The 26,289-nt window shown below is 49.3% G+C and overlaps 1 protein-coding gene across 1 annotated transcript in view; it reads right to left on the bottom strand.

The window, feature by feature from the left end:
- CAPN9 (calpain 9) overlaps positions 1 to 23,462 on the bottom strand; it is a 53,110-nt gene extending 29,648 nt beyond the window's left edge. Inside the window, exons 1-6 of the mRNA XM_050769506.1 lie at positions 23,109 to 23,462; positions 15,501 to 15,570; positions 11,243 to 11,361; positions 8,062 to 8,195; positions 3,193 to 3,361; positions 1,921 to 2,004 (exon numbers count right to left, since the gene is read on the bottom strand). Of these exons, the coding sequence (XP_050625463.1) occupies positions 1,921 to 2,004; positions 3,193 to 3,361; positions 8,062 to 8,195; positions 11,243 to 11,361; positions 15,501 to 15,570; positions 23,109 to 23,321 (789 nt within the window). The 5' untranslated portion in view covers positions 23,322 to 23,462. The remainder of the gene's footprint in view (positions 1 to 1,920; positions 2,005 to 3,192; positions 3,362 to 8,061; positions 8,196 to 11,242; positions 11,362 to 15,500; positions 15,571 to 23,108) is intronic.
- Between the last annotated feature and the right edge of the window lie 2,827 nt (positions 23,463 to 26,289).

The raw sequence follows: 26,289 nt of genomic DNA, 5'->3' as shown, positions 1-26,289 counted from the left end.
AAGATGTGGCTTGTGGCTCACCATTTAAGGGGCTCATTTAATTTGAAAGGTTCAGGGCAGGTGAGTTCCTTGTAGGGGCAGAGGAAGCAAAATCAAGCAAACCAAGATGATGGGAGGTTTCTGTTGTTACGTGGAATACGTAGAAGATCTAAGCTAGAAAATCACACGCCCACTTGAGTGAGCGACCTGCAAGTCATGTATGGATGGGGAAGGAGGACGAAGGAACCAACACAAATAGCTAACATTCTAAAGAATCCCAAAGAGTCCAATCGCATCTCACACCTTGGCTCCAGTGAGGAGGAAGGGCAGGGCCTCCCTTCTGTGTTCTTAACTCCCCATACATTCAGAGGATGTCACTCAACATGTGGGTGGCTACAGAAGACCAGGGGCACCTGTGCCTTCTAAGTGCTGGGCTTAAGACTGGTCCAGGGGAGGTATGGAGTGGGCAAGGCAGGCTTCCGGGCTTTGCTGAGCTTGAGTCTGGGAGAGTGATACCTTTGGCTTCGTGTCTTCCTCTTTCATCCTACTCTTTATTTCTCTTCCCCTTGTGCCCTTCAAGGATCTCTCCTCTTAACCAACCACTCCCTCGAAGTCAGGGTGGTGCTGTGTGGAGTCTGGGTGTTCTCGGGATCAGTTCCACCTGGGCTACAGCTACAGAGAATGGGATTTGTAGTGATTAATGTTATGTCAACTTGACTGGGCCATGGGGTGCCCAGATATTTGCTTCAAGGTTATTCTGGTTGTGTCTGCAAGGGTGCTTCTGGGTGACACGAGATTTAAGTTGATTGAGTAAAACAGATTGCCCTGCCTGGTATAGGTGGGCCTCATCTCATCTGTGAAGACCTGACTAGAACAAAAAGGCAGAGGAAGGGGGAATTCCCTCTCTCTGCCTGGGTTCCTGAGCTGGGACATCAATCTCTCCTGCCCTCAGACTGGGACTTTTACCATTGGTGTTCCTGGTTGCTAGGCCTTCCTTTTAGACTCAGACCAGAACTATGCCACTGGCTTTCTTGGGCCTCCAGCTTGCAGACAGCAGATCACGGGACCTCTCACTCTTCACAGTTGCATGAGCCGATGCCTTACAATAAATCGTATTACAGTTGATCCTGGAACAATGTGGGGGGTTGGGGCGCCAACCCTCCTGCATTGTCAAAAAATCTCGTATTCCCTAAAACTTAACTCCAAATAGCCTACCATTGACCAGAAGTCTTATTGATAACATAAAGAACCAATTAACACATGTTCTATAATTATTTATATTGTATACTGTATTCTTACAATAAACAAGCCAGAGAAAAGAAGTGTTATCAAGAAAATCATAGGGAAGAGGAAATACATTTACTATTTATTAAGTGGAAGTGGATCGTTGTAAAGGTCTTCATCCTTATTATCTTCATATTGAGTAGGCTGAGGAGGAAGAGGAGGAGTTGGTCTTGCTGTCTCAGGGATGGCAGAAATTGAAGAAAATCCCCACATAAGTTCAAGCCTGTGTTGTTCAAGGGTCAACTGTGTGATGTAGATAGATAGATAGATAGATAGATAGATAGATAGATAGATAGATAGATAGATAGATATGTGTGTGTGCTTAATTGTATGTACGTATATTTGGTTCCATAGTGATTCTATTTCTCTGAAGAATCCTGATTAACACAGGACTGATGGAGAATTGGGAAAGAAAGGAAATTAAAAATAAACAAAGAACAGGCGCTTCCACCTGCTAAACGAGTTTTGTGCTGCGGTGGAATCACACGGTTTCTCTCTTTCCTGGCTTGCCGTTTTGAATTCCAGCCTGCCTCTTTAGGTTTCCCTGAAATGTCTGAAAGGCAGACATTTAAACTGCAACACACTGAATAAATGCCTAAGGGACTAGCATTATCATGCGTCTCCCCTCACCCTGCGGTTGGAATTCAAGTCACCTACCTGGTCAATTCCCGTTACACTGTAGGCGTGACCCTTAATAAGACCGAACGGCGTCCGGGCCTCAGATTCCGCAGCACTTCCGGTCTAAAACATGGCAAGAGCAGAGTCACACGCACCGTCTAAGTCAAGCCTCCCCTGCTGGATCAGACCCGGCTACAGGCCTGGCCTGGTCACAACCTCCAGCCCCTTCTGCTGCCCCAGGTGCAGGCCATGTGCGTGGGCTATGCACGGGACTCCCCTAGGATGTTTAGCAGTGAAATGCAGCAAGTTCCAGTCTCTTCCCAGGATGGGGAGGCGCTCGTTCCCAGTGTGGACTCCAATGAACAGTTCACTATTGTGTCCCCAAACAGAACAACTTGTCACCTTCATGTAGTATAGTGTGAGAGAGAAGACACAATCACATACATCCCAGAGACGAAAAGAAGCATATAACAATAGGACACACAGCTCTGCGTCACAAACCTGAAAGTGCAGAGGAACTGGCTAATTCATTAGCGAAAAACAGACCCCATGGCTAATCTAAGAGGAAACAGAAAACTAGAACTGATTAAAAAAAAAATACACAGTGTCATAGCAGTCCATAAAAAACAACAAAAAAATTTTAAAAAGATGAGATAAAATTATAAATGTGTGTGTTAAAATACCATTAGACTTCTATCTGCTATTTTTTCATAGTATATGAAATGAAAAAAAAAAAAAACTTCAGAAAACTAGATAGAAAGATCGCATTTCAGTAAAATCAAACCAACTGACCTTGATGTTTGTGTGTGGACGTGTGTGCCTGCCTGTAGGAGCAGAGAGAGAGCTGGGAAGGGTACAGGCCAGGTGATCCCAGTCCCAGGGTGGAGCTGGAGAACAGAGGCAGCTGAGAAACGGGTGGGAAGGAGGTAAAAATGCACCTGTATGGGTCTCAAGATTGTTCCATCTGATAAAGAAAGTACATCTTACCTTTGTCATTTGACAACCATTAAATAAAAACTTGTGTTTTATTTGTTATTTGTTTATTAGAGACAGGGTCTTGTTCTGTCACCCAGGCTGGAGAGCAGTGACACGATCATAGTTCACTGCAGCCTCAAACTCCTGGGCTCAAGGGATCCTCCTGCCTCAGACTCCAGACACACACCACCATGCCTGGTTAAAATTTGTGTTTTAATTAGCGGGAATAAACACTGCCCCCCAAGAGTTATGCCCCTTCTTAGGTGTGGCTGGGGTACCTGGTGCAGACTGCAGCCCCAGCATACTGCCTGGAATGGGAGCTCATGAGTGACTTACATCAATGAAGCAGCCCAGCAGGGAGCCTCTCTTCAAAGCCTTCTCTAGAATCTCATAGAAGTTCTCGGGGGCCTCTTTCATTTGGAAGGTCTCTGCCACACCCCCGGTGAAGTCTTCCATGGCCTCGATGGCGCTGCCTCCCTTCAGAGCTTCATAGCTCCCATTTAGCCTGCAAGGGTGGCAGGAGAGAGAGGAGACAGTCAGGGACCTAGGGAGGCCACCGGGGGCACCCTGCAGTCAGAGCTTTTCTAACTAAGCCAGAAGCATCTCCCAGGGTTTGTCCTGGCTGGGTGGTGTGGAAGGAAGACGGGAAGCAAGCATCAGGGTTTGCTTGGACCTTTGAGGAAGCCAAAGATCCTGAGCTTCCTGCAAGGGAGGCAGTGTGGTGTGGTGGTGTAGAGCAGCAGCCCTGGTGCCTGAGTGGCCGCAGGTTCAAATCCTAGTTCTACGACTTACCATCTGAATGACCAGGTCACTCGGTGCCTTAGTTTTCTTATACGCAAAATGAGGGAGAGTTGTGCTCTCCCTTTTAGGACTGCTGTGAGGTTCAAATGCTGTGTTTCACTCTGCAGTCTCCCATGGAATGGAGCAGGGCCTGACTATGTGGACAGAGAGAGGCCCTTTCTCTTCTCTGGTCTCATATACCCCTAACCATTTTCTTTCATAGTCATCTCTTTTATTCATAGGCATTTTACATGTAAGTGCTCTGCTTGATTGTTAAATAAGCTTTTCGATGTAGAATTTTAGAATCTGGTGGGAGGTGATTGAATTAGGGAGGTGGGTCTTTCCTGCACTGTTCTTGTGATAGTGAATGAGTCCCATCAGATCTGATGGTTTTAAAAACGGGAATTTCCCTGCCCAAGCCCTCTTTGCCTGCCACCTTCCACGTAAGATGTGACTTGCTCCTCCTTGCCTTCTGCCATGATTGTGAATCCTTCCCAGCCACGTGGAACTGTGAATCCAATTGAACGTCTTTCTTTTGTAAATTGCCCAGTCTTGGGTATGTTTTTATCAGTAGTGTGAAAACAGACTTAATAATTAACAGCTTATTTGGGCTCCCTTAGTTTCTACCTAATGTCTTTTTTCTGTTCCAGAATCCCACTCAGGACCCCACATTGCACTGAGTCCTCACGTATCCTCAGGCTTTTCGTGGCTGTGACAGTTTCTAAGACTGTCCTTGTTTTTGATGACCTTGACGGTTTTGAGGAGTCCTGGGCAGGCATACTGCAGGATTAGAATTTGTCTAATGTTTTTTCTCGTGATAAGACTAGGGCTATTAAAGAAATGATAAATGCTTGAGGTGATGAGTGTCTCAATTACCCTGATTTGATCATCACACATTGTGCGCTTGTAATCAGAATATCAAATGTGCACCATCAATATGTACACTATTACGCATCCATAAAAATAAAAAATGAAACATTTTTAAAAATTAAAAAAAATAGCTGGGTGTGGTGGTTGGTACCTGTAATCCCAGCATTTTCGGAGGCTGAGGCAGGAGAATCACTTGAGCCCAGGAGTTCCAGGCTGCAGTGAGCTATTACGGTGCCGCTGCACTCTAGCCTGGGTGAGAGAGCAAGACGCTGTCTCTAAAAAAAAGTTAATAATAATTAAAAAAAAAAAAGAGTAGAGCTATTGGTTAGTGGAAGGAAGACCAAAGAGGTAAAGCTCCTCTCTCATCTCATCATATCAAGGGTACCTGCTGTCCACATGCCTTACCACGGCTGATGCTGGCCTTGATCACCTGGCTAAGATAGTGTTAGTCAGGTTTCTCCACTGGAAAGTTGCTCCTTCTCTCCCCTTTCCATACTGAACTCTTTGGAAGGAATCATTATGTGCAGCCCGCATGAAAAAATTAGGGAGTTATGCTCCACCTCTCAAGGCTGGAATATAAACATAATCTTTTGGAATTATTCTACACAGGATATTTGTTCCTTCTTCTGCATTTATTTATACGATCATTTACTCAAAGTAGTATGGACCCACTGATATTTATTTTCTACTTGGGTTTATTTTGTGGTTTTTTTGTTTTGTTTTTGTTTTTGAGATGGAGTCTTGCTCTGTTGCCCAGGCTGGAGTGCAATGGCGTGATCTTGGCTTACTTCTACCTCCACCTCCTGGGTTCAAGTGGTTCTCCTTTCTCAGCCTCCCAAGTAGCTGGGATTACGGGCGCCCACCACCATGCCCAGCTAATTAGTGTATTTTTAGTAGAAACGGAATTTCACCATGTTGGCCAGGCTGGTCTTGAACTCCTGACCTCAGGAGATCCACCTACCTCGGCCTCCCAAAGTGCTGGGATTACAGGTGTGAGCCACGGCACCCGGCCTCTACTTGGGTTCATAATCCAGTACTGCTTTGTCTGTTTTGTTGGTTGAATTCTTCTAGCTTTGGCTGTTTGGAGCTCCTTCAGCATGCTCTTGTGTCCTTTTGGCATAGCCTTATTTGTGTGTGTGTGTGTGTCTTGCATGTATTCTCACTTTCTGGGACTATAAGATGACCTAGGCTCATTTTACGTATGTATGCATGTATGTATGTATGTGTGTATATATATGTATGTATGTGTGTATGCCCCAGTTCTAGAATTTGCCTTATCTCCAAGAAGCCCTAGTTCCTTTGATTGAAGAATGATCTTAGAAACCAAGACTTGAGACATAGGTGTGCTTGTTGCTACAGGATTGTCATTGCTTCTAGCTCCTCTCACTGACAAAGCAAGGAAATATATATGTGTATGATAACCCAAGTATAGATCAATATATATGTGTATGATAACCCATGTATAGATCCATGTATCTCTACGTAACCATCTCTATTAAGCTATATCTAAGTTAATTCTGGAATCTCCAACTCTAATCTGCATGGATCATTCTGGCCTCCTCCCCGTGCCTATCTGTAACCTCTCAATCCAATAGAGAGAAACTCGGTTCCTGCCGTCCACCCTCCATTCACTCGATTGTTCAACTCAGTATGTGTGTATAATTAGATCAATTTTTCATTTGTATTCCTTTGAGAAACCACTTTAGCAACTAGAGCACAGCACTCACGTACAATTTCTTTTGCTTTTAATCTTACAGACTCCACTAATTTCCAAAGTTACTTAGGTCAGCACCTTTCTTTCCAACCCCTTAGGTGAGGTTATTTCATACATTTGAAATTGGCTTTCATAGTTAGGGAGGCCAAGAAATCTCACAATCTGCCATTTGCAAACTGGGGAACCAGGAAAGCTGGTGGTATCATTCAGTTTGAGTCTGAAGACCTGAGAATCAGGGGGTTGATGATGTAGTCCAAGTTTGAGTACAAAGGTTTGAGAACCAGGAGCTCCAATGTCCGAGGGCAGGGGAATATGGATGTCCCAGCTGAAGTGGGGGAGGGAATTCACCCTTCCTTTGTCTTTTTCTTTTATTTGGATCTTTAACAATTTGAATAATGCTCATCCACATTGGTGGCAGCAATCTTCTTTACTCAGTCTGCAGATTCAAAAGCTATTTTCTCCAGAAACATCCTCACAGAAACACCCAGAAATAATGCTTCACCAGCTATCTGGGCATCCCTTAGCCCAATCAAGTTGACACATAAAACTAACCATAACACCATCTATACATCTTTTTTTTTTTTTTTTTTTTTTTGTGAACTGTTCTGCCAACCATTTTTGGCCTTTTTAAAGGACCCTAATAAACCTTTTTTATGTTTAGAAACTAGATGATGCACAGTTTCTGTTGCCTTGCTTGCATCCTGTTGTGTGGGGCACTCACCAGAGGGCAGAGCTGGGCTTGGGTTCCACCCACTGGACTCAGAAACAGTGCCCTGTGTCCCCTTAGCCCTGTCTAGTGGCACTGATAGTGTTTGCACAGACCTGGGTGGGACAGAGGGCAAGCGTGGGCATCTTTGGTTCTTCTTTGATGGTTTTAATTCTGTCCTGCTGAATTCAGGATTAATTTAACCACAGTATGTCTTCACTCTATTTTTGCCACTTTCATGCCCCACTTGGAGGTAGAAGCAAGACCATCCTTGCTTCTGTCTCTGGGGATAGGATTCTCATGGCTTGAAGATCCAGGCTGAACCTGCAAGTGGCTCCCAGGAGCTCTGCCATCATCTGTGGATCGAATTCAGGCTGCTGTGGCCTTTCACTAACAAGCTAGTGGGCTGCAAATTGACAGCCTGAGGAAACTGAGGCCATTTGGCTGGTGATTAAAAATGAATGTCTTGGTTCCATTTATATGAGGTTCCTAGACTAGTCAAATCATAAAAGCAGAAAGAAGAGTGGTGTAGCCAGGGGCTGGGGGAAGGGAGGAATAGGAAGTTATTGGTTTATAGGGACAAAATTTCAGTTTTGCAAGATGAAAAAGTTCTGGAGATAGATGGTGGTGATGGCTGCACAACAACGTGGATGTACTTAACGCCACTGAACTGCACACTTAAAAATGGTAAAATTTATGTCACATACATTTTATCACGATTTTTTAAAAATAAAAAAGAAGCATCCTGTAGGATGGACGATCGATGTCTCTATATCCATGTGGGTGACAGCCCAGATGTTTGAGCCATACCAGTGTCGGAGAAGTCTGAAGCACTAAGTGCTGTCGGCACAGCCAGAATTCCCCTCCGCTTGCCTTCCCAGCTCTTCCAAAGGCCAGATTCACGACCCAGGGAGACAAAGGGTCATGAATGTAGCCACCGTTCCCAAAGATGGGCACATCTAGGCCATGACAGGAAACCCACCTCCATCCCCTCTTGAGCCCTGAGAAGGTTGGGTCCTGCCGAGCCTCACCTGCAAACCCAGAGCCCTGTTTTTTTCCCAGCCCATAGATGCCCAAAGGCCAGTGGAGAGACTCCTGTCGGGAGGCTGCCCGAGCTGGGGAAGCTGTCACTCACTTGGCGTAGGCTTTTTCCAGCAAGGCGCTCCAGAACTCATTGTGGTCAGCAGAGTGGAGGAAAACCAAGCGGTCCCTGAAGGTGGGCAGGCGGTCATCGATCACCACATCCAGCCACTCACTGTGCTGCCAGAACTGTTGCCCAGGAAAAAGACAGAAATGATGGGAGTCAGCTACATGGGAGCTCCAGGCCCTGTTTGTAAATGTTGATCCTGTTGCTTTTTTCCCCTCTGACCAAGCTACCCACAGACAGCTTTGAAAATCACACACAGGTTCCATGGTAGGGCATCTGGGCTTCGTCCGCTAAGTTACAAGCTGAGCATTGTACCCAGTACCAACCACTGACATCAGTTCAAAGACTCAAGGTCAACCCATCAAGGCTGCGGGCGAGGAGGAGGCAGAACAGGAGTCACAAGTAGACACTCTACGGTGCTCTGAATTAGGTTTTCTTCTTCACAAGAAAGTTGTTTTTGTGGGGGAGGGAGAATGTATTGTGGTGTTTGAGTTTGCTGTTTTGCAGCCCAGTTCTCCATTATTCTCTCCCACCCAGTTTCAGGGTCTAGCTCCAATTTGCCTTAACCTTGCTTCCTCCTCACCCATAAGCAGAGCCCCTAAGACTGATTTGTTCGCTATTCACACAGGAGACAGGTGGACTCAGTGTCTCCTGTGTGCCAGGTGAGGAGGCGTGAGGAGAGCGTGGCTGTGTGTGAATGCATATGTGTGCACACATGTGTATACACGTGCATGCAGGCAGGCATGACAGGTATGTGCACTCTTTGTGGTTTATTTATACATTGCATGTGTGCAAGCATGTGTTTGCTCACATGTGTGCAAGTGTGTGCATACAAGCACATGCATGTTTACGTGTGTGTATGTATGCACACATGTGTTTGCAAGTGCTTCTACACACGTGTGTGCTTGAGCACATGTATGTGTGTGTGAGCTTGTGTGTGGTCTGCTGGGAACAGGAAGGAAGGTTGGAATGAGTCAAGGACCATGTGTAGTTTCTCTGTGTATCCTGCGGTGACCCACCTCCTCCCCGTTCCTTCTGGTTCAGTTGGCCTGAGAGCAATCCTCAGGTAACCTCTAAGAGTAAGAAGATAGAGGTCGAAAGAGGAGGGTAGGCACAGTGCTTTTGGGAGCCATTTATTTACAGCTTTGCTGTGTCATCCTGAGCATCTTGCTGCATCAGTGATTCAATCCCAATCAAAAGAGTTGGCCACAGTGTGGCTGAGGGTGTGTGTGTGTGTGTGTGTGTACATGTGTGTGTGTTTTAAGGAAGATTCCTGTCACCTGCTCCAGCTGGGCCTCCCCTCCGGGGCTTCCCACTCTTGGGGCTATCCACAGCTTCAGGTGGGACTGAGGCACAGTTGGGTTAGGTGTTTAAAGTCCAGGCCTGGACCTTGGCCTTCCTGAGCAGGAGTGGGGTGGGGAGGAGCCTCAGTGCTGGCTTTCCTTGCAGAGGGGCTGGCTCAGGAGGCCTGTGAGTCAAGAGAGATGTATCCGCCAGCCCTGAGAGCTCCGCTAACTTCCTAGCACCCACACACCTGTACTGTGGCTGAGGGGTGGAAGAGGAGTGTGAAGGAGGTGGATTTATTTCCAGTGCTCTGCTTCCTAGGAGGCCAAGGAGGGGAGCGGGCAGAGTATGGTTATTGTGGGACTGACAGGCACCAACAGGTTCATTCCTCCCCACCACCTGATCCCTGGCAGCACAAAAGGATGCTGGATCCCAAACCCCCGAGTTAGAGGTCTGGCTTGGCTACTTATTGTTTTGTGACCCTGGATCAACCACTTCCACTCCCTGGGACTCAATGTCCTTGGGGGTCAATGAAAGGACTGGGTCAGGGGATTGCCAAGGCTCCTCCCCGCTGTGACATTTAAGGGACAAGAACACTGGTCCCTTGGGAGCCCAAGATCAGATGGTGATGGTTCCGGTTTAGAGGCAGTAGTTCTGCTGGATTTTCTGAGCTTAACCACCCCCAACACTGCCACCCTGGTGTGCTTACGAGGACTGGAGAAAGACCAGCTCCTGGGGGTGCCATCAAGCCAAGACTGTGGTCTCAGCAGAAGTCACAGGAGGGGAGGGGAGACAGCCAGGCGGTGGCAGGTCTGTGAGAGAGCAGGGGTAGAGTTTCTCTGGGACCCAAAGTGTCTCTGTCCGCCTCCCCCCACCCCCCACCCCCGCCGGCACAGGAGGCCCGACCCCTGGGAATTGCATGCTCCTGAGCTACACGTGGTCGGCTCGCTGTCTGTGCCTTTGAAATGCTTCTGTGCCATTGGTGACAGGGCTTGAGAGTACCTCTGTTTATCAGCATGCAGGCCTCAGGGACAGAAGAAACGGGCTGGCCCTGAGTAGTGGCCTGTGAGTCAGGAGAAGGTGACACTGTCTGGGGTGCAAGGTCAAGGAATGCCTACTTGGTGCCTGGCTCTGTGCCAGCTCCTATGTGTGATGCCATTTAGCTCTACAGGAAGCCTGCGGGGAACAGTCAGTCTCTCCTTTCTTCAGATGAGTGTAGAAAGGCTTAGTGTCACTAACAAAACTGCCTGAGGTCACCCACCTAAGTAAGTACAAGGGGCAAGTTTCAGTATTGGTCGAACGCTATATAAGGACAAGGGTGGAGGAGAGAGTGGAGAGATAGAAAGTGGAGGTGAAGGAGCAGGAAACCATCTCCGGGGGGCAAGCCTCACCCAATGTGCACCTCGGTTGAGGGTCTGCGGGTCACACGGGACTCCAGCAGATGCTGTCTGTATTTTTCTCAGTTTTTACTTTTTAAAATCCCTCGAGATGTCCAAATTCACATTTCTTCCATAAGGAGAACCTCTGTGTTTATGAGAAATCAACCAGTTTCCTGGAGGCATAATCAGTTTAGTCAATTTGTGCTTAAAGCACAGGAAATTCCAAATAATAAAACCCTTAACATATGGACCCCAGATTTGCCAAAACATCACTTACAGTTTTACATGTATGTTCCATAAGGATTTGCCGTGCAATGCCGTTAATGTTCTTCGGAGGCATTTAGCTGTTATTCCGTGATAAAATGTGGCTTTAGCATGGTTTAGGGCCATATGTCACACAGATCTGATGACATTTTTTTCCAGGGTTACTAGACAGTGTGAAAATGCACCTGGCATCATGCTGGACCCCAGAGAGGTAAACCCACTTGCCCAGAGCTCCCTCTTACCTGGAAATGGAATATCCCAGCATAACCAGGGCCAAAGCTTTGGTCCTGGGGGATGACTCTGGCCAGCGCTTTTTGATTAAGCGTAAGGGAGGCGATGGCGGCTAATAGCCAGCAGTCTCCTGCAAAATGAAAGCCATAAATCACAATTTTCATTACTATTTCACAGCAAATAGGAAAACTCTGTGTCAGAAGGGGACATGGGGAGTTTCAGATGTGGCCACATCTTTTCTACCTGTTTAAAAATAGACAGGACACCAACAAATACCTGTCTCCTCCCCTTCTGCCTCCCTTGCCTGCTCTTCTCTTGCCCAGTCTATCATAAACAGCGGTTGCCTTCTTGGCACTGTTATAGGATATGCTTACTTGGGTTTGAGACATATGGCTGCATGATGCCTCAGCTCTGTGAATTCCAGCAACTCCCTTTCCAGAGGACTGAGGCTGCATACATCAGTGTCAGCATGGGCTGGGCGAGCAGACATTTCATAACTGCCGCCCAAGTAGTTAGGCAGTACTGGGGAGGGTGGTTAGAAATCGCCTCTGCAGCCCCAACCCAGACTCAGCTTAATTACACAGATAGTGGTATGTCCATGGTGGCTCCATTTGCTTTACATTACCTTGCATTTTCAAGATCTATTGACTGACCTGCTGAACTTCCCAGCTGCGTCTTTATGTTAACACACATCTGGAGGAAAACTAAAAAGTGAAGTCAAACATCAAACCCTATTTTATCTGTGCTATCTGTGCTGTACCAGACTCCTGGATGCATTCCTTTGCCCACACTGAGCGTGGGCTGTGTCTGGTGTGTGCCTGACAGTGTCTCAGATGTTGCCTGTGTAAGCAGATATCTGGGAAGATCCATTTATCCAAATCAGCTTTATCCAGATTCATTTGTTTTCAGTAGACAACACCAATGTCATCGGAACCTAAGAGCCCATCACACTCAGCTTGGCAGTTTCTGAGTTCACATTTCTGGAAAGTGCCGTGTACCATTGCAATATGGCCCTTTCTGGCTGTTTACACAGGCAAGAGAGACTCACCAGGGCCGAACATCGGGAAAGCTACTTCCGAATCGCCCTGGTTCTGGCTTTCTGGGAGATGTCACCAGCAGAGTACAAGCCACCCCCAGCCTTAGCTGGGGCACAGAAGGATTGGTTTCTAATGCATCTGTTGGTCGGCTTTGGGAGATGCCACTAGGAAGTGACATGAATGGAGCCTGCAGGATCATTTGTTCAGCAAACTTTACCAAGTGCCTCTAGGGTGGCAGACCTTGTGCCATGCAGAAGATACAAAGATAAGGAGAGACTTGGTGTCTGCCTTCAGCTTCAGGGCGGCCAGGCCAGCAGGAGTCTCATAGAGTAACCTCTGCTGTGGGCTGACCTTTCCCAGTTCTCCACCCAGTTTCAGCTTTGCCCAGTTGAGGAAAATGAGTGTTTCCTGGCCTGAGAACTCAACACCTCACATGTATTCAGCCAGAAATGCCCTGAGCTTTTCAGGGGGAGATTGAGAAGCCAATGTTATTTATGCAATTTAAAAGAAACACAAAAACTCCACAACAAAACAAGATTGTTTTTTTCTCTCTTGGGCCTGGGCAGATGGATGGGGCTGGCCACCCAGCTGTGCCTGGGAGAAGTGCCCTCTGCGGGTCAGTGTGTTGCTCGGCTGTCTGGGTGGTGCAGAGCAGAGGGCACTACGGGAGGAGCAGGCTGGAGTGAAGTGGCACCATCTCGGCTCACTGCAGGGGAGAACCCTGTGCCTCTCAGGTTCTCAGGGACCTCATACTGCGGTTGCTCTCCTGATCCAGCAACCCAACCTCCCTCTTGCCATGCTCCATCCCCTCACACTCACCCAGCTCCCCTCTACCTCCCCCGGATATAACAGCATGCCTTGATGCTATTCTAGGTGTGTTCTAGTTCTTTTTTTTTTTTTTTTTGATAGAGATGTGGTCTTGCTATGTTGCCCAGGCTAGTCTAAAACTCCTGGGCTCAAGAGATCTTCCCACCTCACCCTCCCAAAGCGCTGGGATTACAGGTGTGAACACTGCACCCGGCCAGATGTTCCAGTTCTTATTGTGGGTGGCAAAAGATCACGGCTGTTCATTTTCTTTTATTCTTTATAACGTATATATGCCATGGACAGTACTTTGGGTGTAGTAAGTGTTTCAAAATAATATTTAGAATCAACCATCCACTAAGGTAAAATATAAGGTTGTAACTCCAAATATATGTTTATGCCAACGTGACAAACCAAAACTTTGAAAAACAAGGAGCCAGTAGAATGATTTTCTATTAGATAGCCATGGAGGACTACGGGGTCGAGGGGAAGGGAGGCAGAGCAGGAGTGGGAAAGGTAGGCAGCGTCAGGGAGGATCTCCTGGAGAAGGACCACCTGAACATAAACATTGTGAAAAGTCTACATTGTATCTAGAATATGGCACACATGGGGGATTGGTTCCAGGACCCTGGTGTATACCAAAATCTGTGCATACTCAAGTCCCACAGTCAGCCCTGTGGAATCTGCCCATCAAGTCAGCCCTCTGTGTATGCGGGTTTCAAACCCTTCCTTCCTTCCTTCCTTCCTTCCTTCCTTCCTTCCTTCCTTCCTTCCTTCCTTCCTTCCTTCCTCCCCCTCCCTCCCTCCCTCCCTCCCTCCCTTCCTCCCTCCCTCCCTCCCTCCCTGCCTCTCCCTTCCTTCTGTCCTTCCTTTTTTTCCTTTTTATTTGTTTGAGACAGTGTCTTAGTCTGTTGTCCAGGCTGGAGTGTGGTAGCACGATCTCAGCTCACTGCAGCCTCAACTTCCCAGGCTCAAGGAATCCTCCCACCTCAGCCTCCCAAGTAGCTGGGACTATGGTCACGCACCACCAAGCCTGGCTAATTTTTCTATTTTAATTTTTAGTAGAGATGAGGCCTCACTATGTTGCCCAGACTGGTTTTGAACTCCTGGGCTCAAGCGATTCTCCTGCCTCGGCCTCCCAAAGTGCTGAGATTACAGGTGCTAGCCATCGCACTCGGCCTGGAATATTGTATTTTCTATCTGTGTTTGGTTGAAAAAAATCCACTTGGAAGTGGTCCTGCACAGTTCAAACTCAAGTTGTTAAAGGGTCAACTGTAATTCTGTCTATCATCCACCATCTATCTATACCTATCCATCCATGTATTTACCCACCTACCTTCCTATCATTATTTACTATCATCTATCTATTATTATCTATTTATTCTGTATGGTCTGTCAGTCAATCAATCAACCTATCAATCTTTTTATCTATCTAATTATGCATCCATTTTCTACCTATCATCTATTTCTTATCTATGTTTCTATCTATCCATCTGCTTCTCTCTCTCTCAATTGTCTCTCTGTCTAGCTAATTAACTATTATCAGTCTAGGTTTGTGACTTTGGATCTTGTGTTTAGGGTAGCTCAGTTGCTCAGCCCGGAGGTTCCAGCATGGCCTTTCTTAACCAATAGACCACAGTGGCAACCTCAGCTATAAGTAAGTCAGGGTCCACATAAGCTTGCAGTGGTTTGCTCTCTCGGCTGATTTCACTGGTGTTTTTTAAAAGAAAGTCTCTCTCTCTCTCTCTCTCTTGCTCTTTCATAGATAGACTAAAGGTAAACCCAGCCCATTTGGATTAAATCCTAAAATGCAAGACCCAATTTGAGTGACTTGAGGCACACTCAGGTCCACTGCAGGAGGCAGACTGGATTGCTGAGGAGCGGCTCCCCAGGGTGTGCTCCTCAAGAGGCAGTGTGTATAATGGTTAGCAGCAAGGGCTCTACTGCTGGAAGGTCTGGGTTCACATCCTGATTGCCCATCTGCCACCTCTGTGACCTTGGACAAGTTACTGAGCCTTCCTCAGCCTCCGTTTTCTCATCTGTGACGTTAGGAGGGTGGGTTGGGAAGATGGAATGAGGCCATGTGTGCTAGGGAGAGTGCCTGGCAGGTGACTGAGTTCATGTGTGCAGGTGTTAGCTACCGTGGTGGTGTAGGAGAGCCCGACCAATGCTGCTGGGTGTCACTCTCCTCTGGAAACTCTGGGGCTGTGAGCCCCACATCACTGGCACATCTGACTCTAGAGGAACAGGGGTGCAGGGGCTTGAGGCCACTGGACTCCATTCAGAGGGAACGAGGAAGCAGAGGCTGAAGCAGTGTTGTTCCCCCAACCCCGTGCCTCTTGGGTCCTCAGGGACCCCATGCTGCGGTTGCTCACCTGTCCCAGCGACCCAACCTCCCTCTCGCCATGCTCCATCCACTCACACTCACCAAGCTCTCCCTGGCAGATATCAGTCCTGGTGGCTCCTCCAAGAATGAATTCCGGGTTTTTCACGATTTCCTGGAGGAATGAGAGTGTTATTAGACTGAGACCTGCCATGCTGCAAGCCACCATGAAAGGCGGGCTCAGGGTCTCTGCTTTCTTGGTGCAGAGGGCTTTTGTCGTGCTTGATGCTTTTCCCTGCAGAGGGTCACGGGAATGGAAAAGGCTGCCACCTCTCTATGCTCTGGACAAGCCTGGGCTCATCTTTGGTAATCTCCTCCCTTGGGGAGTCCTGCCTACTGAGCAGCACTCAGCACCAACCACTAGCCCAAGAGACTCAGGCCACACCTGGCCACAAAGTGGGACATCAGCCACACGCTGAGGATTCCTGTGTTCACTCAGGCACTGGGCTAGGAGTCCAGGGCTACCCCAGCTGTGAGCTCTGTGACCTCTGTGGGCTTCAACGAGCTGAGTAATGCATGCACCACAGGCTGGGGCCTTGGACTAAACACACTCCCCACCCACCCAGCTTCTCCAGTTTTTAATTTAATCCTTCCCTGCCAGTGGATTCCAAATATATATAGGTTTAGAGACAGAGTCTTGCTCTATCACCCAGGCTGGAGTGCAGTAACGTGATCATAGCTCATTACAGCCTTGACCTTCTGGGCTCAAGCAATCCTCCCACCTCAGCCTCCCAAGTAACTGGGACTACAGGCATGAGTCACCACGCCCAGTTAATTTATAATTTTTTTTTTTTGTAGAGATGGGGGTCTCGCTATGTTGCCCAGGCTGGCCTCAAGTGATCCTCTTGCCTTGGCATCCCAAGGTATTAAGGTAACAGACACATGCCACCCTGCCCAGTGTTTCTTTTTTTTAGATATGCAGTTAGGTGAAATTATATGTATCTATACCATATAAAGAGAGATATCCACGCATCTCTCATATGGTTTCACCGAAGTGGATTATATATACATATATATATTATTCTATATTGCACATAAGCACATACATTATATTAATCTAATCGTTAATACATATTAATATATACATATACAATATGGAGGGATATTTCATGAACAAAAAAGGGTAGAAAATAATCTTACGAAATGCATATATTTTCCACCATTTGGGTTGCTGGGCTTCATTCCTGGCATTGGATGGCAGCAAAGAGAGAGGGAAAGCCCCCGCCCTCTTGGAGCTGCCCTGGATGCGGTGGACCGTGCTCGCGGAAGCCCCGCCCCTCCCATCTCCTGCCCCGCCCCTCCCCCAGCCGGCCTCAGGCCTGGCCTCACCCACGGTGCCCACTGTGCCGGTAGCTGCCACCACCTCCCAGAAGTGGTTGTTTTGTTCAGGAGAGTTTTGCAAATTGCATCTGAGGAGGAGACAAACCATAAACCAGGAGAGAAAAGAGCGAGGATGGAGAGGGAAGGGGTGGGATGGGGCAAGGCTAGCTACCGCAGTCTGCAGGGGAGGCGTCTCTAGGGGAAGCAGAGGAGCACAGACCTAAACAAAGGGAAGGAGGGAGGAAGCCAGGCCGGTCCCGGAAGAGGAAACAGCCAATCCTGTGACAGCGAGGCACGTTCTGGCTCACCCTGCAGGTGTGGTGAGTTAACTGGGCCGGGGCCTGCAGAGGAGTGAAGGATTTTTCCCCCATCTCCCCACTTTTCCAGGCACCAGGACTGAGGAGGGGCCTGGGCTGGAGGTGGAAGGTTCCAGCAGTGTCTGGGCGGACGCCGCGTGGGGAGCTCAAGCTGCGCCACTTTCCCCGAGACACCTCTACTTTGAATTGTCTTCCTCAGGCTTCTCAGGACCCTGCTTCTCCTCTGATCTTGTGTCCCTAAGAATCACAGGCAGGATAGAAATTTCTTTGAAGTCAAGGGAATTATCAGGACCAAGAGCAGAAGCTTCAAGTGCTGGTGCTCTCTCTGCATCTCCCAGGATGTGACAGCCTGGAGGAGTGACAGACACCAGGGGCGCCTGCCCAGGGAGAGCTATGTGCGGCATTAGTGTCTAGAATATTCAAGAAAGGTTGGCCAGGAGAATTTCTGAAAAACACGGTGTGTTTTTAGATGCACCAGGCCCAGCAGAAGTAAGGACCTCCTAAATGCTGGCCTCTTCTCTGCCAGGTCTCACACGTCTTTGCATTCCCACCCCCAGCTCCAGGTAGCCTTGGAGCCTTTTCATTAAATGACTCTGATCTCCACGGTGGCTGGAAAGGGAGTGAAGGTGGGGGGCAGCGCTCAGTTCTGGGGTCCTGGTAGACCTCTCTCATCTGTAGGAGGTACACTGCTGTTCTTCCTCCTGCACCTCAGCTAGCGCAGGAGTTTGCAGGTGGCTCTGAGCTGAGCCCATAAGGACAATGCAAACCAGGACCATGTTAGTGGGCCTCAGTAGAGTCCTAGCAATAGCCTGCCCCACTCAGCAGTGGGTCTCAGGGTGGACCATTCAACTTCTCATGGCTGCATCCTCATCTGTCGCCAGCTTAGACATTCTGGACTTGTTGCAGAATGTGCCTGCCCAAAGGGAACCCCAGGATTCCCCCAAGCCCTCCCTGTCTTGATTGCCCAGTCCCTGCCAGGGGATTGCCCTGGCGAGCAATGCCCCCACTGCCACTGCTACTCACTCCTCAAGTGGACATAAAATGGACTCCAAAAGCCACAGATGCCTGCCCAGCAGGCTGTACTGGCTCCTGGGGCAGGGCTGTTCCCGGATGCCCGCCTCCTTCCCATCTTCCCTGTCCCTCCCCTCCCCCAGCCTTCTGCAGGCCTGGCCCGGCTAACCGCACCAACTGTGCCTGCAGCTGCCGCCGCCTCCAGCTCCTGTCTTGCAATTGGTTGTTTTGTTCAGGAGAGGTTTGTTTTTGTTTTTGTTTTAAACCAAATCGCACCCAACGAGGAGAAAAATACAAAAGGAGAAAACTCAGAAACTCTCTCCAAGTAAACACAAATTAGTCATCAGGTATAAACTGGGGAGCTGACTGGATGTGTGACCGATTCCTCTGCGGGTCACTGTTTCTGGGAATTGGTGTGCACCCGGGCCAGTCGCAGGGGGTTCTGCGGACGCATGTGTGGAACGGCAGCTAGGCCGTGGGCCTGGGAGTGGTGTGTATGTAACAGCCCACATGCCCACATGTGCAAGGTGCCTGTGACTTGCCTTAGTGTGTGTGCCCAGGTGGGGTACACGTCTGTGCCTGTGCATGCTCCACATGTTGTGCTGGTTGCCTGTGCACTGGGGAGCATTGTCTACGCGTGAGTGTCCTGCATGTGCATGTCGATCCTGGATGTACAGTCGTTCCTGTGAAATGTTGTTTGGGAGGCCATGAGAATGGGGTTACCTGAAGTTACAGTCCTGTTATAGGACGATCTTAGGTGTCTCAATTGCAGGGGCCTTGACAAACCTGAAGTGAGCCCAGACTGCTGCCTGGAGATGCCTGAATCTCTGAGGGAGGCACGCAGACCCCTCCCCCGCCCTCCCCCGCCCTCCCCCGCCCCGCTGCCCTACCGCCAGGTGGTTTTCCTGGAGCACTAAGGGCCGGTCACCCTGGAATGTTTGCTTTCAGGGACTGTTCTGTTTACTTTGTACATCATCGCGGCTCAGCTGAAGACACAGACTTTCCTCTATTAAGCACACTGAATAATTTACAAAGGGAAAAGCCTTCTTTCTTTCTTTCTTTCCTTCCTTCCTTCCTTTCCTTTCCTTTCTTCCTTTCTTTCTTCTCTTTCTTTCTCCTTCCTTCCTTCCTCCCTCCCTCCCTCCCTCCCTCCCTCCCTCCCTCCCTTCCTTCCTTCCTTCTTTCCTTCTTCCTCCCTCCCTCCCTCCCTCCCTCCCTTCCCTTCCTTCCCTTTCTCTCTCTCTCTCTTCCTCTCTTCCTCTCCTCTCTTTTTCTCTTTCTTTCTCTCTTTCTTTTTCATTCATCCTTTCTTTCACATGGCCTTTCAGTGAAGAAAAGCCACATTTCTAGCAAGGTCTGGAGATGCCAGACGCTGCCATTCATAGCTGTCTGCTCATCCCTGTCGTGTGCCCGGCACTATGGAGGCCATGGGGCCTTTGGGGCTGTCCCAGAACAACTGACAACCCCTCCTGGGGGTCAGGGGAGCAGCACAGGGAACAGCAAGCCCACCGTGCAGGAGAGGCTGTGGTCACGTCCCACGCTGTGCACAGGTTTGCTGGGGGGTTGTCCACACGGGCTAGAGGGGTGTGGGCACTTTCAGGGAGGTGTCCTGGATTTACACTGAGAATTGGGAGAGGAATTGCCTGGCCAAAAACAGATGGGTACAGACAAGGAGGGCTGGACTGCATGGTGGCTGCTCCCCATCAGGCTGGGAGATCCCACCCGATACTCCCTCTTCTTCTTTCTGTGCACCCGCTTACACTCAGGTACACAGCTCCTTGCATGAGACCTGGGGGTGATGTCACCTTCTCTCCAGGTTGAGCCTATCACCTCTCTGCCTCCCAGCCCCTCCCAGCCAGTTCCCTGAGTCACCCCCTCAGTGCACTCCTTGCCCTGGGCTCCCTGGAGGGCAAGCCTGGCTGTCCACTGCCCTCCAATGTCCCCTTGGCTTTGTGCTCTGCCCACCCTCCCCAAGCACAGCTGTGTTTGACAAGAAGGTGGTGCTGGGGAGGAGGGCCCTCAGCCCCACGGTCCCACGGGCTGCTGAGACATGCACCGCGTAGTGCTGAGCCCCACTGCAAACGATGCCCAAGCCACAGAGGTCTGCAGGGAACCCGGTAACGCTTGTGATTTCCCTATGGCCCACTGCCCCCGACCCCCTGTGACTCCATGCTGCAGAAAGAGGATGACCATGCTCCATGCTCATCCTCAGCCCTTTTGCTCCTGATTTTACAGAAATCTGTAAGATACGACGTAAAGCCCCTAACTCCCCTAATTAAGAAACAGATAGGGGTGCGGGAATGAGGACCAGACCAAAGGGACAATCTCAGTTGCAGACAAAGGAAAAGGCAGAACAGATTCTGAAAATGAGTCCGTGGGAACAACAGCAACATAGTAGACCTGGGTTAAGATCAGGAAAGGGTCTGCCCTGGGTGGAGACAGTGGGATGAGGAAGGGACAGAGGGCTGGTACAGGGGCATGGGCTGGGTGGCAGGTGAGGGTGCATCTTGGCAGGGGCTTGTGTGTATCAAGGGCCCTGGCCTATGAATGAAGGCCTCACCCAGCATTTGGGGCAATGCCAGAGGAGATAACACTAAGGAAGACAGCCCCTTGGAGCGGAGATCTGGGACTCTAGAGTCACTGGGCAGGCCTTGGTGGCCCTGGTCCCAGGAGGGGAGACTCTAAAGAGGGAGACAAAGATGCCCTCCATGCTGGTTTGTGTGCCCAGCTTTTATCTTGGAGAATTCTAACTTTGACAAAAAGTAGGTGAGTTGTAGAGTACAGATTATACTTTAAACTAAGTGACATCAAGACAGACTGCGAGGACGGGGACCCTCCTAGAGTCAGGAGGCAGTGGTGTTAGGTTGCAATGACAGCAGTAGAAATAACAAGGACTGGCACTGATTCTTTACACACCAGGCTCTTTGCTAAGTGCTCTACTCTTGCTAACGCAGCTGACCCTCATGAGGACCCCGTAAGTTGCGTTATTGTCCCCATTTTAAGGAAGAGAAAAAGTGCTTCCAACCTTTTCATATCAAGCGCCTGTAGAGAACATGAACATTTATACAACACCCTGGATCAAACAGAAAGAGCTGCTGCTTCCAGTCAGGGGCTCTGCTCACCGGGAGCCCAGGAAATCAGTTTCTCTGGAACTCTATTTCTCAGGACTCCTGACATCAACTGCAGGGAAATCTCCGCCCATAGTTAAAAATGCACCCATAGCCTGCAGCCTGGGCAGCTGCCCACGCGCCCATTTGTTCATGTGTTGAGGCCAGAAATAAGCCCAGGGAGACCTAACAGTCACGGGCAGAGGGTCAGAGGTCACTGTTTTATGTCTTGTAACTTCTGCTTTTTTATTTTGGAAATGTCCTTTTTCTTACTTAGCAAAGCATGATCTACTAATCCTGTCTGTAAAGTGCAACCCCACATGATCTGCCAGTGCCCTGACCTCACACTGCAATTGGCCATATGCAGAGAACCAAAACCAATCACAGCGTGGCTTTGGGTTGTGGTGTGGTGAGGAAGGTGCCTGGGAGCTTTTACCCCAACTCTGATAGGGCCACTGAATGCTCACTGTGATTTCCCCACGAACATGGCACCTTGTGGGATCAACTACCCGGCGGGTGAAGATCAAGGCACCTGTGTGCCTATGCCTGCAGTCACTCCGCCACCCCCGCCCCACACATATGTATATGCATATCCACGCACGTGTGCACACAGTCACACACATGCACACACATAGTCAAATTCCTACACACACAAGTGCATGCACACACACGCACCCCACACTGCCTACCGCAGGAAACAACAACAAAACGCTTACCGCTTCGGAAACAGCCGCTTAGGTTTACCTTGGCCCTGCCCATGAAGAGCCCAGAGGTTTTGTGAATGTGCATTAAAAAAAACCTTAAATCATCAACATTATTTTAATGTTGGGAGATAGAGAGGAGGTAGTTATGGTGAGTCCTCTGCTACTCATATGTAAGATGAGACTCAGAGCTAATCATCATCATAATGATAATAATAGTATCAGTGATAGTAATAATGTGACAATAGCTGTAATGTACTGGAAACCTTCTGTGTGCTAGACATTGGCCTGCGTTAGTCATTATTGTTTCCATTTTACAGGTGAGGAGACTGGGGCTCAGAGAAATTAAGTGATATGACTATATGCATAAGACAAATTGGCAGGATAAGACGGGCACTCAGGATCTCACCTGTAGGACCAGCATCCCTTGTACTGCCCCTCCTTGCCCAAAAGCCACCTGACCCCACGGTAGCCACTCCCAGGCCCGTACCCACCCGGAGGGAATGGAAGCCAGCCCAGCTGGCGCCGGGTCAGAGGTAGAGCCCTGACTAATCCAGCACCGCAAATATTGACATGGTGTTTCAGGCACAAGCTGGCACCTCTTGGGACCCAGTGACCAGCTGGTACCTCTTGGGGAGACACCTCCAGACTGTCAGAGGTGGGGCACTGTTCACCCTGATCTCTGGGAATGGGGGATGCATGATTCTGGGGAGAAGATTCCTGCTTCCCTTGTATTCCATCTGTCACACAGTTGCTGAGACCTTGCTGAGCTAAACATCCATCCACACTGAGCACCCTCAGCTCTGGGCCAGAAGCCACAGAGCACTGTACATACGTGATCTCAGTGTTACCACACACACAGGGTGGGGGCCTGTCCTTGTGGATAAGGTTTTGATTCGTGCCTATCACCTGCTGACAAGACCCGCTCTGACTCCAGGTCCTCAGCCTCGGTGGGAGTCAGAGAGCTTGAGGCAGGGGAGGCGGTACAGCCAGATGCCTCGGGCCCCCACCGCAGAGCATCCCAGGCCTGTTATCATTTTCTGCCTCCAAACTGCAAAGCTTTCCACAGTAGACTGGGGTGATGCACCTCTGTTGCACTGAGCGTAGCCGGCCCCTCCCAGCTCCCGTTTCCACTTCCTGCACGAGCTTCTGAGCCTCGGCGTCGTCTGTGCTCCTTCCCCTGCTCGCCCCACTCACCCCTGGTCGTTTCCACACAAAGGGGACCTGCGGCCTCTCGCTGTAGAACAGGGAGGAATTGCTGGCCGGAAAGTCTGCATCCTCAAAAAGGGTGCCTCTCTGCAGGCACTCCTGCCTCAGTTGCTCAAAGTTCTGGCCTGAGGAGTGGGTGGTCCGGGCGTCCTTGGGAACCGGATGTGCCTGGGGCCCTGGGGCCCGGTAGAGGTAAGGCATAGCTGCTCCCTGGAAGGCCGGCTTGGGCCCGGCAGTGGATGGAAAAGGAAGTGAAGGAGCGAGCTGTGTGTGCCGGTCAAGAAGGAACAGCTCAGAGGGCTCCTGGGCTGAGTGGCCCTCACCTCCACCTGTTTTCTGGGCACCTCCCTGTTAGACTGAGATGGGACACGCCCTGAGGGAAAACAGCAGAGAGAGCCCTCTGTGCACTCTGTGCTCCTGCAGACCCAGAGGCAGCTCTGGGGCCTGGCACGTTCCACTCAGAGGCGGCACCTCTGCGTAGTGCACTCAGGGGGCCTAGTGGGGGAGAGAGGATTGCTTCAGAAGGAAAAAGAGCAAGAAACCCAACTGGTCCAGGAGGTGGCTTTATGGAGAAGTGCACGGTGTGGCCTTGAGTCACATCTCCTACATCAGAGAATGGCAGAATGTTGTAGTCGGAAGGGAGCTTGGTGAATGAAAACAGGATGTATTATGTGAACACAGCTGGCACAGCTCCTGCACAGGCAATCCCATAGTGAGTAAGAGCTGGCTGGGGTCAGCAAACTTTTTCTGTAAAGGCCCAGATCATGAATATTTTCAGCTTTGTGGGCCATACAAAGTCTGTACTGCAACTGCTCAACTTTGCTGTTGTAGTGACAGAGCAGCCATAGATGTGACACAGATGAATGGGTGTGGCTGTGTTCCAATAAAACTTTATTTACAAAGGCAGGTGGGGGCCATATTTCTTCCAACCTGACCCCTGATAGAGGACAACACACCGAGGACATCTGCTCCTCCTCTAGGGCACATGTGCCTCTCTAGTTCTCTAATAAAGTTCGTTGTTGTTACAGTCCTGCAAATAGGATCTCACGTCTGAGAAAAAACAAACGTTAGAGGATGGAGGTGGTTTGATAAATGTGTTTGCCTATAGAAATGATTAATACAGGCTGGGTGTGGTGACTCACACCTGTAATCCTAGCACTTTGGGAGGCCAAGGAGGGTGGATCACTTGAGGTCAGGAGATCAAGACCAGTCTGGCCAACATGATGAAACCCTGTCTCTACTAAAAATACAAAAAATCAGCCAGGTGTGGTGGTGGACGCTTGTAATCCCAGCTACTCGGGAGGCTGAGGCAGGAGAATCCCTTGAACCTGGGAGGTGGAGGTTGCAGTGAACTGAGATTGTGCTACTGCATTCTAGCCTGGGTGACAGAGAGAGACTCTGTCAAAAAATAAATAAATAAATAAATAAAAATAAAAAAGAAAGAAAGAAAAAAGAAAAGAAATGATAAATACTGGAGGGGGTAGATAGCCTAAATACCCCAACTGGATATCACACATTCTGCGCATGTAACAAAATAGCATATGTACCCCATCAATACGTACAAATATTATGTATCAATAAAAATAAGTAAACAAAAGTATTAGTCACCGTGTGAAAACCCTGATGTTCTAAGCACTTTATAATGATTTCTGTGTGATTCTCTAACTAGTCAAAGTTGGGGTTTGGAGACAAGGGGTCTTGAGTTAATGGGTGCAGTTAAAAGGCCATGATGTGAATTTTTATATAAGCTCTCAGTTCCCAGGAATGTGCACTCAGTCTGACACACGTACTCTCTAGTAGATCCTGCATATGGTTTTACAGGGGAGGGGTAGACATTAGAGTTGGGGATATTTGGCTTTCACTCTGCTATGGCCTGATTGCTTGTATTTCCCCCAAGATTTGTATGTTGAACCCTTACCCTGCAAAGTAATGGTATTAGAAAGTGGGGCCTTTAGGGGGTGATTAGGCCGGAAGGGTGGAGCCCTCATTAATGGGATTGGTGCCATTATGAAAGATTAGGTCCAGAGAACCCCCTCCTCCCTTCCACCGTGTGAGGACACAGGAACCACAAAGTAGACCCTCACCAGGCATGGAATCTGCCAGCGCCTTGATCTTGGACTTCCAGCTTCCAGAACTGTGAGCAACACATTTCTGTTGCTTATAAGCCGCCCTGTCTGTGCTGTTTTGTTATAGCGGCCTGAATGAACTAAGACAAATTCCCAGTTTTGCCTGGAGTGATCTTGAGCGAGTTATCCATGTTGTCTGTCCCTGCTTCCGAGCTGTGAATCGGGACAATCGGTGCTGCCTCCTAGAGGCATGGCAGGTTTGTGGAAACAAAGCCACTTGCAGAGTCGGGCACATGGAAGGGATCAGGCGTTGCTGGTTCCTCCCTTTCCCCTATCCTCTCTGCACCCCCCGCCCCTCCCACAGATGCTGACTTTCATGGTCTCCTTCTGAGCCTGACTTGCCTCAACTTGCAAGGCTTCTCTTGTGTCTCTTTGTTTGCACAATGAGGGACTTTGGAACTTGGGGTCCTCTGGCTGGGACCAGAGTGCAGTTCTGGCCCGTCCAAATGATTCTTGGCTAGAGATGATGGAGCTGCCCACGAGCATCGCATTGCCCGCTGCCCTGGCAGATGGCTCTGGTTTGAAGTGATTAAGGAGGGCAACCCGGGGAGACAGGTGTGGCAACATAAGGGCCATCTGGTGACACCTCGGCAGGGAAACGATTACCAGCCCAGATCTCTGAGAACATCCCCTTCAAATGCTCCAGCAACTGAGAAAGGACCTTGAAGTACATTTCAGCACTGTCCAGAGTGGGTCCAGCACCGGACCCACTCCCAGCTTCAGGGATTTACGTTCTCATTCTCCTCCTGATAGAAACTCCTCTCCAGGCTGGGGTCTTGTCCTTCCACCTGGGACTCTCTGTGCATTGGAAGAACCTGTCTTTTCCTTTAGAGCTTTATTATAGTTGCTAGGTAATCAGAGAATCGCATCGTCATTGTGAGTAAAGCAAACATGCCTCAGAGTAGGAAACACACCAAAAAGGTTTAACAATCCTCCAGAACCACAGCTGGAATTCCTCCTGCCCCCTGGCTCTCTGGGACTCTGAGAATGTCTGCGGGAGCCAGCGCATCCTCAGGATTTACCTCTTCATCATTCTCCCTGCC

This window comes from Macaca thibetana, chromosome 1, assembly GCF_024542745.1.
Source record: "Macaca thibetana thibetana isolate TM-01 chromosome 1, ASM2454274v1, whole genome shotgun sequence".
NCBI classification, from domain to species: Eukaryota; Metazoa; Chordata; class Mammalia; order Primates; family Cercopithecidae; genus Macaca; species Macaca thibetana.
Note: the sequence above shows the minus strand (reverse complement) of the source record. Positions and strands in the feature narration are given on the sequence as shown.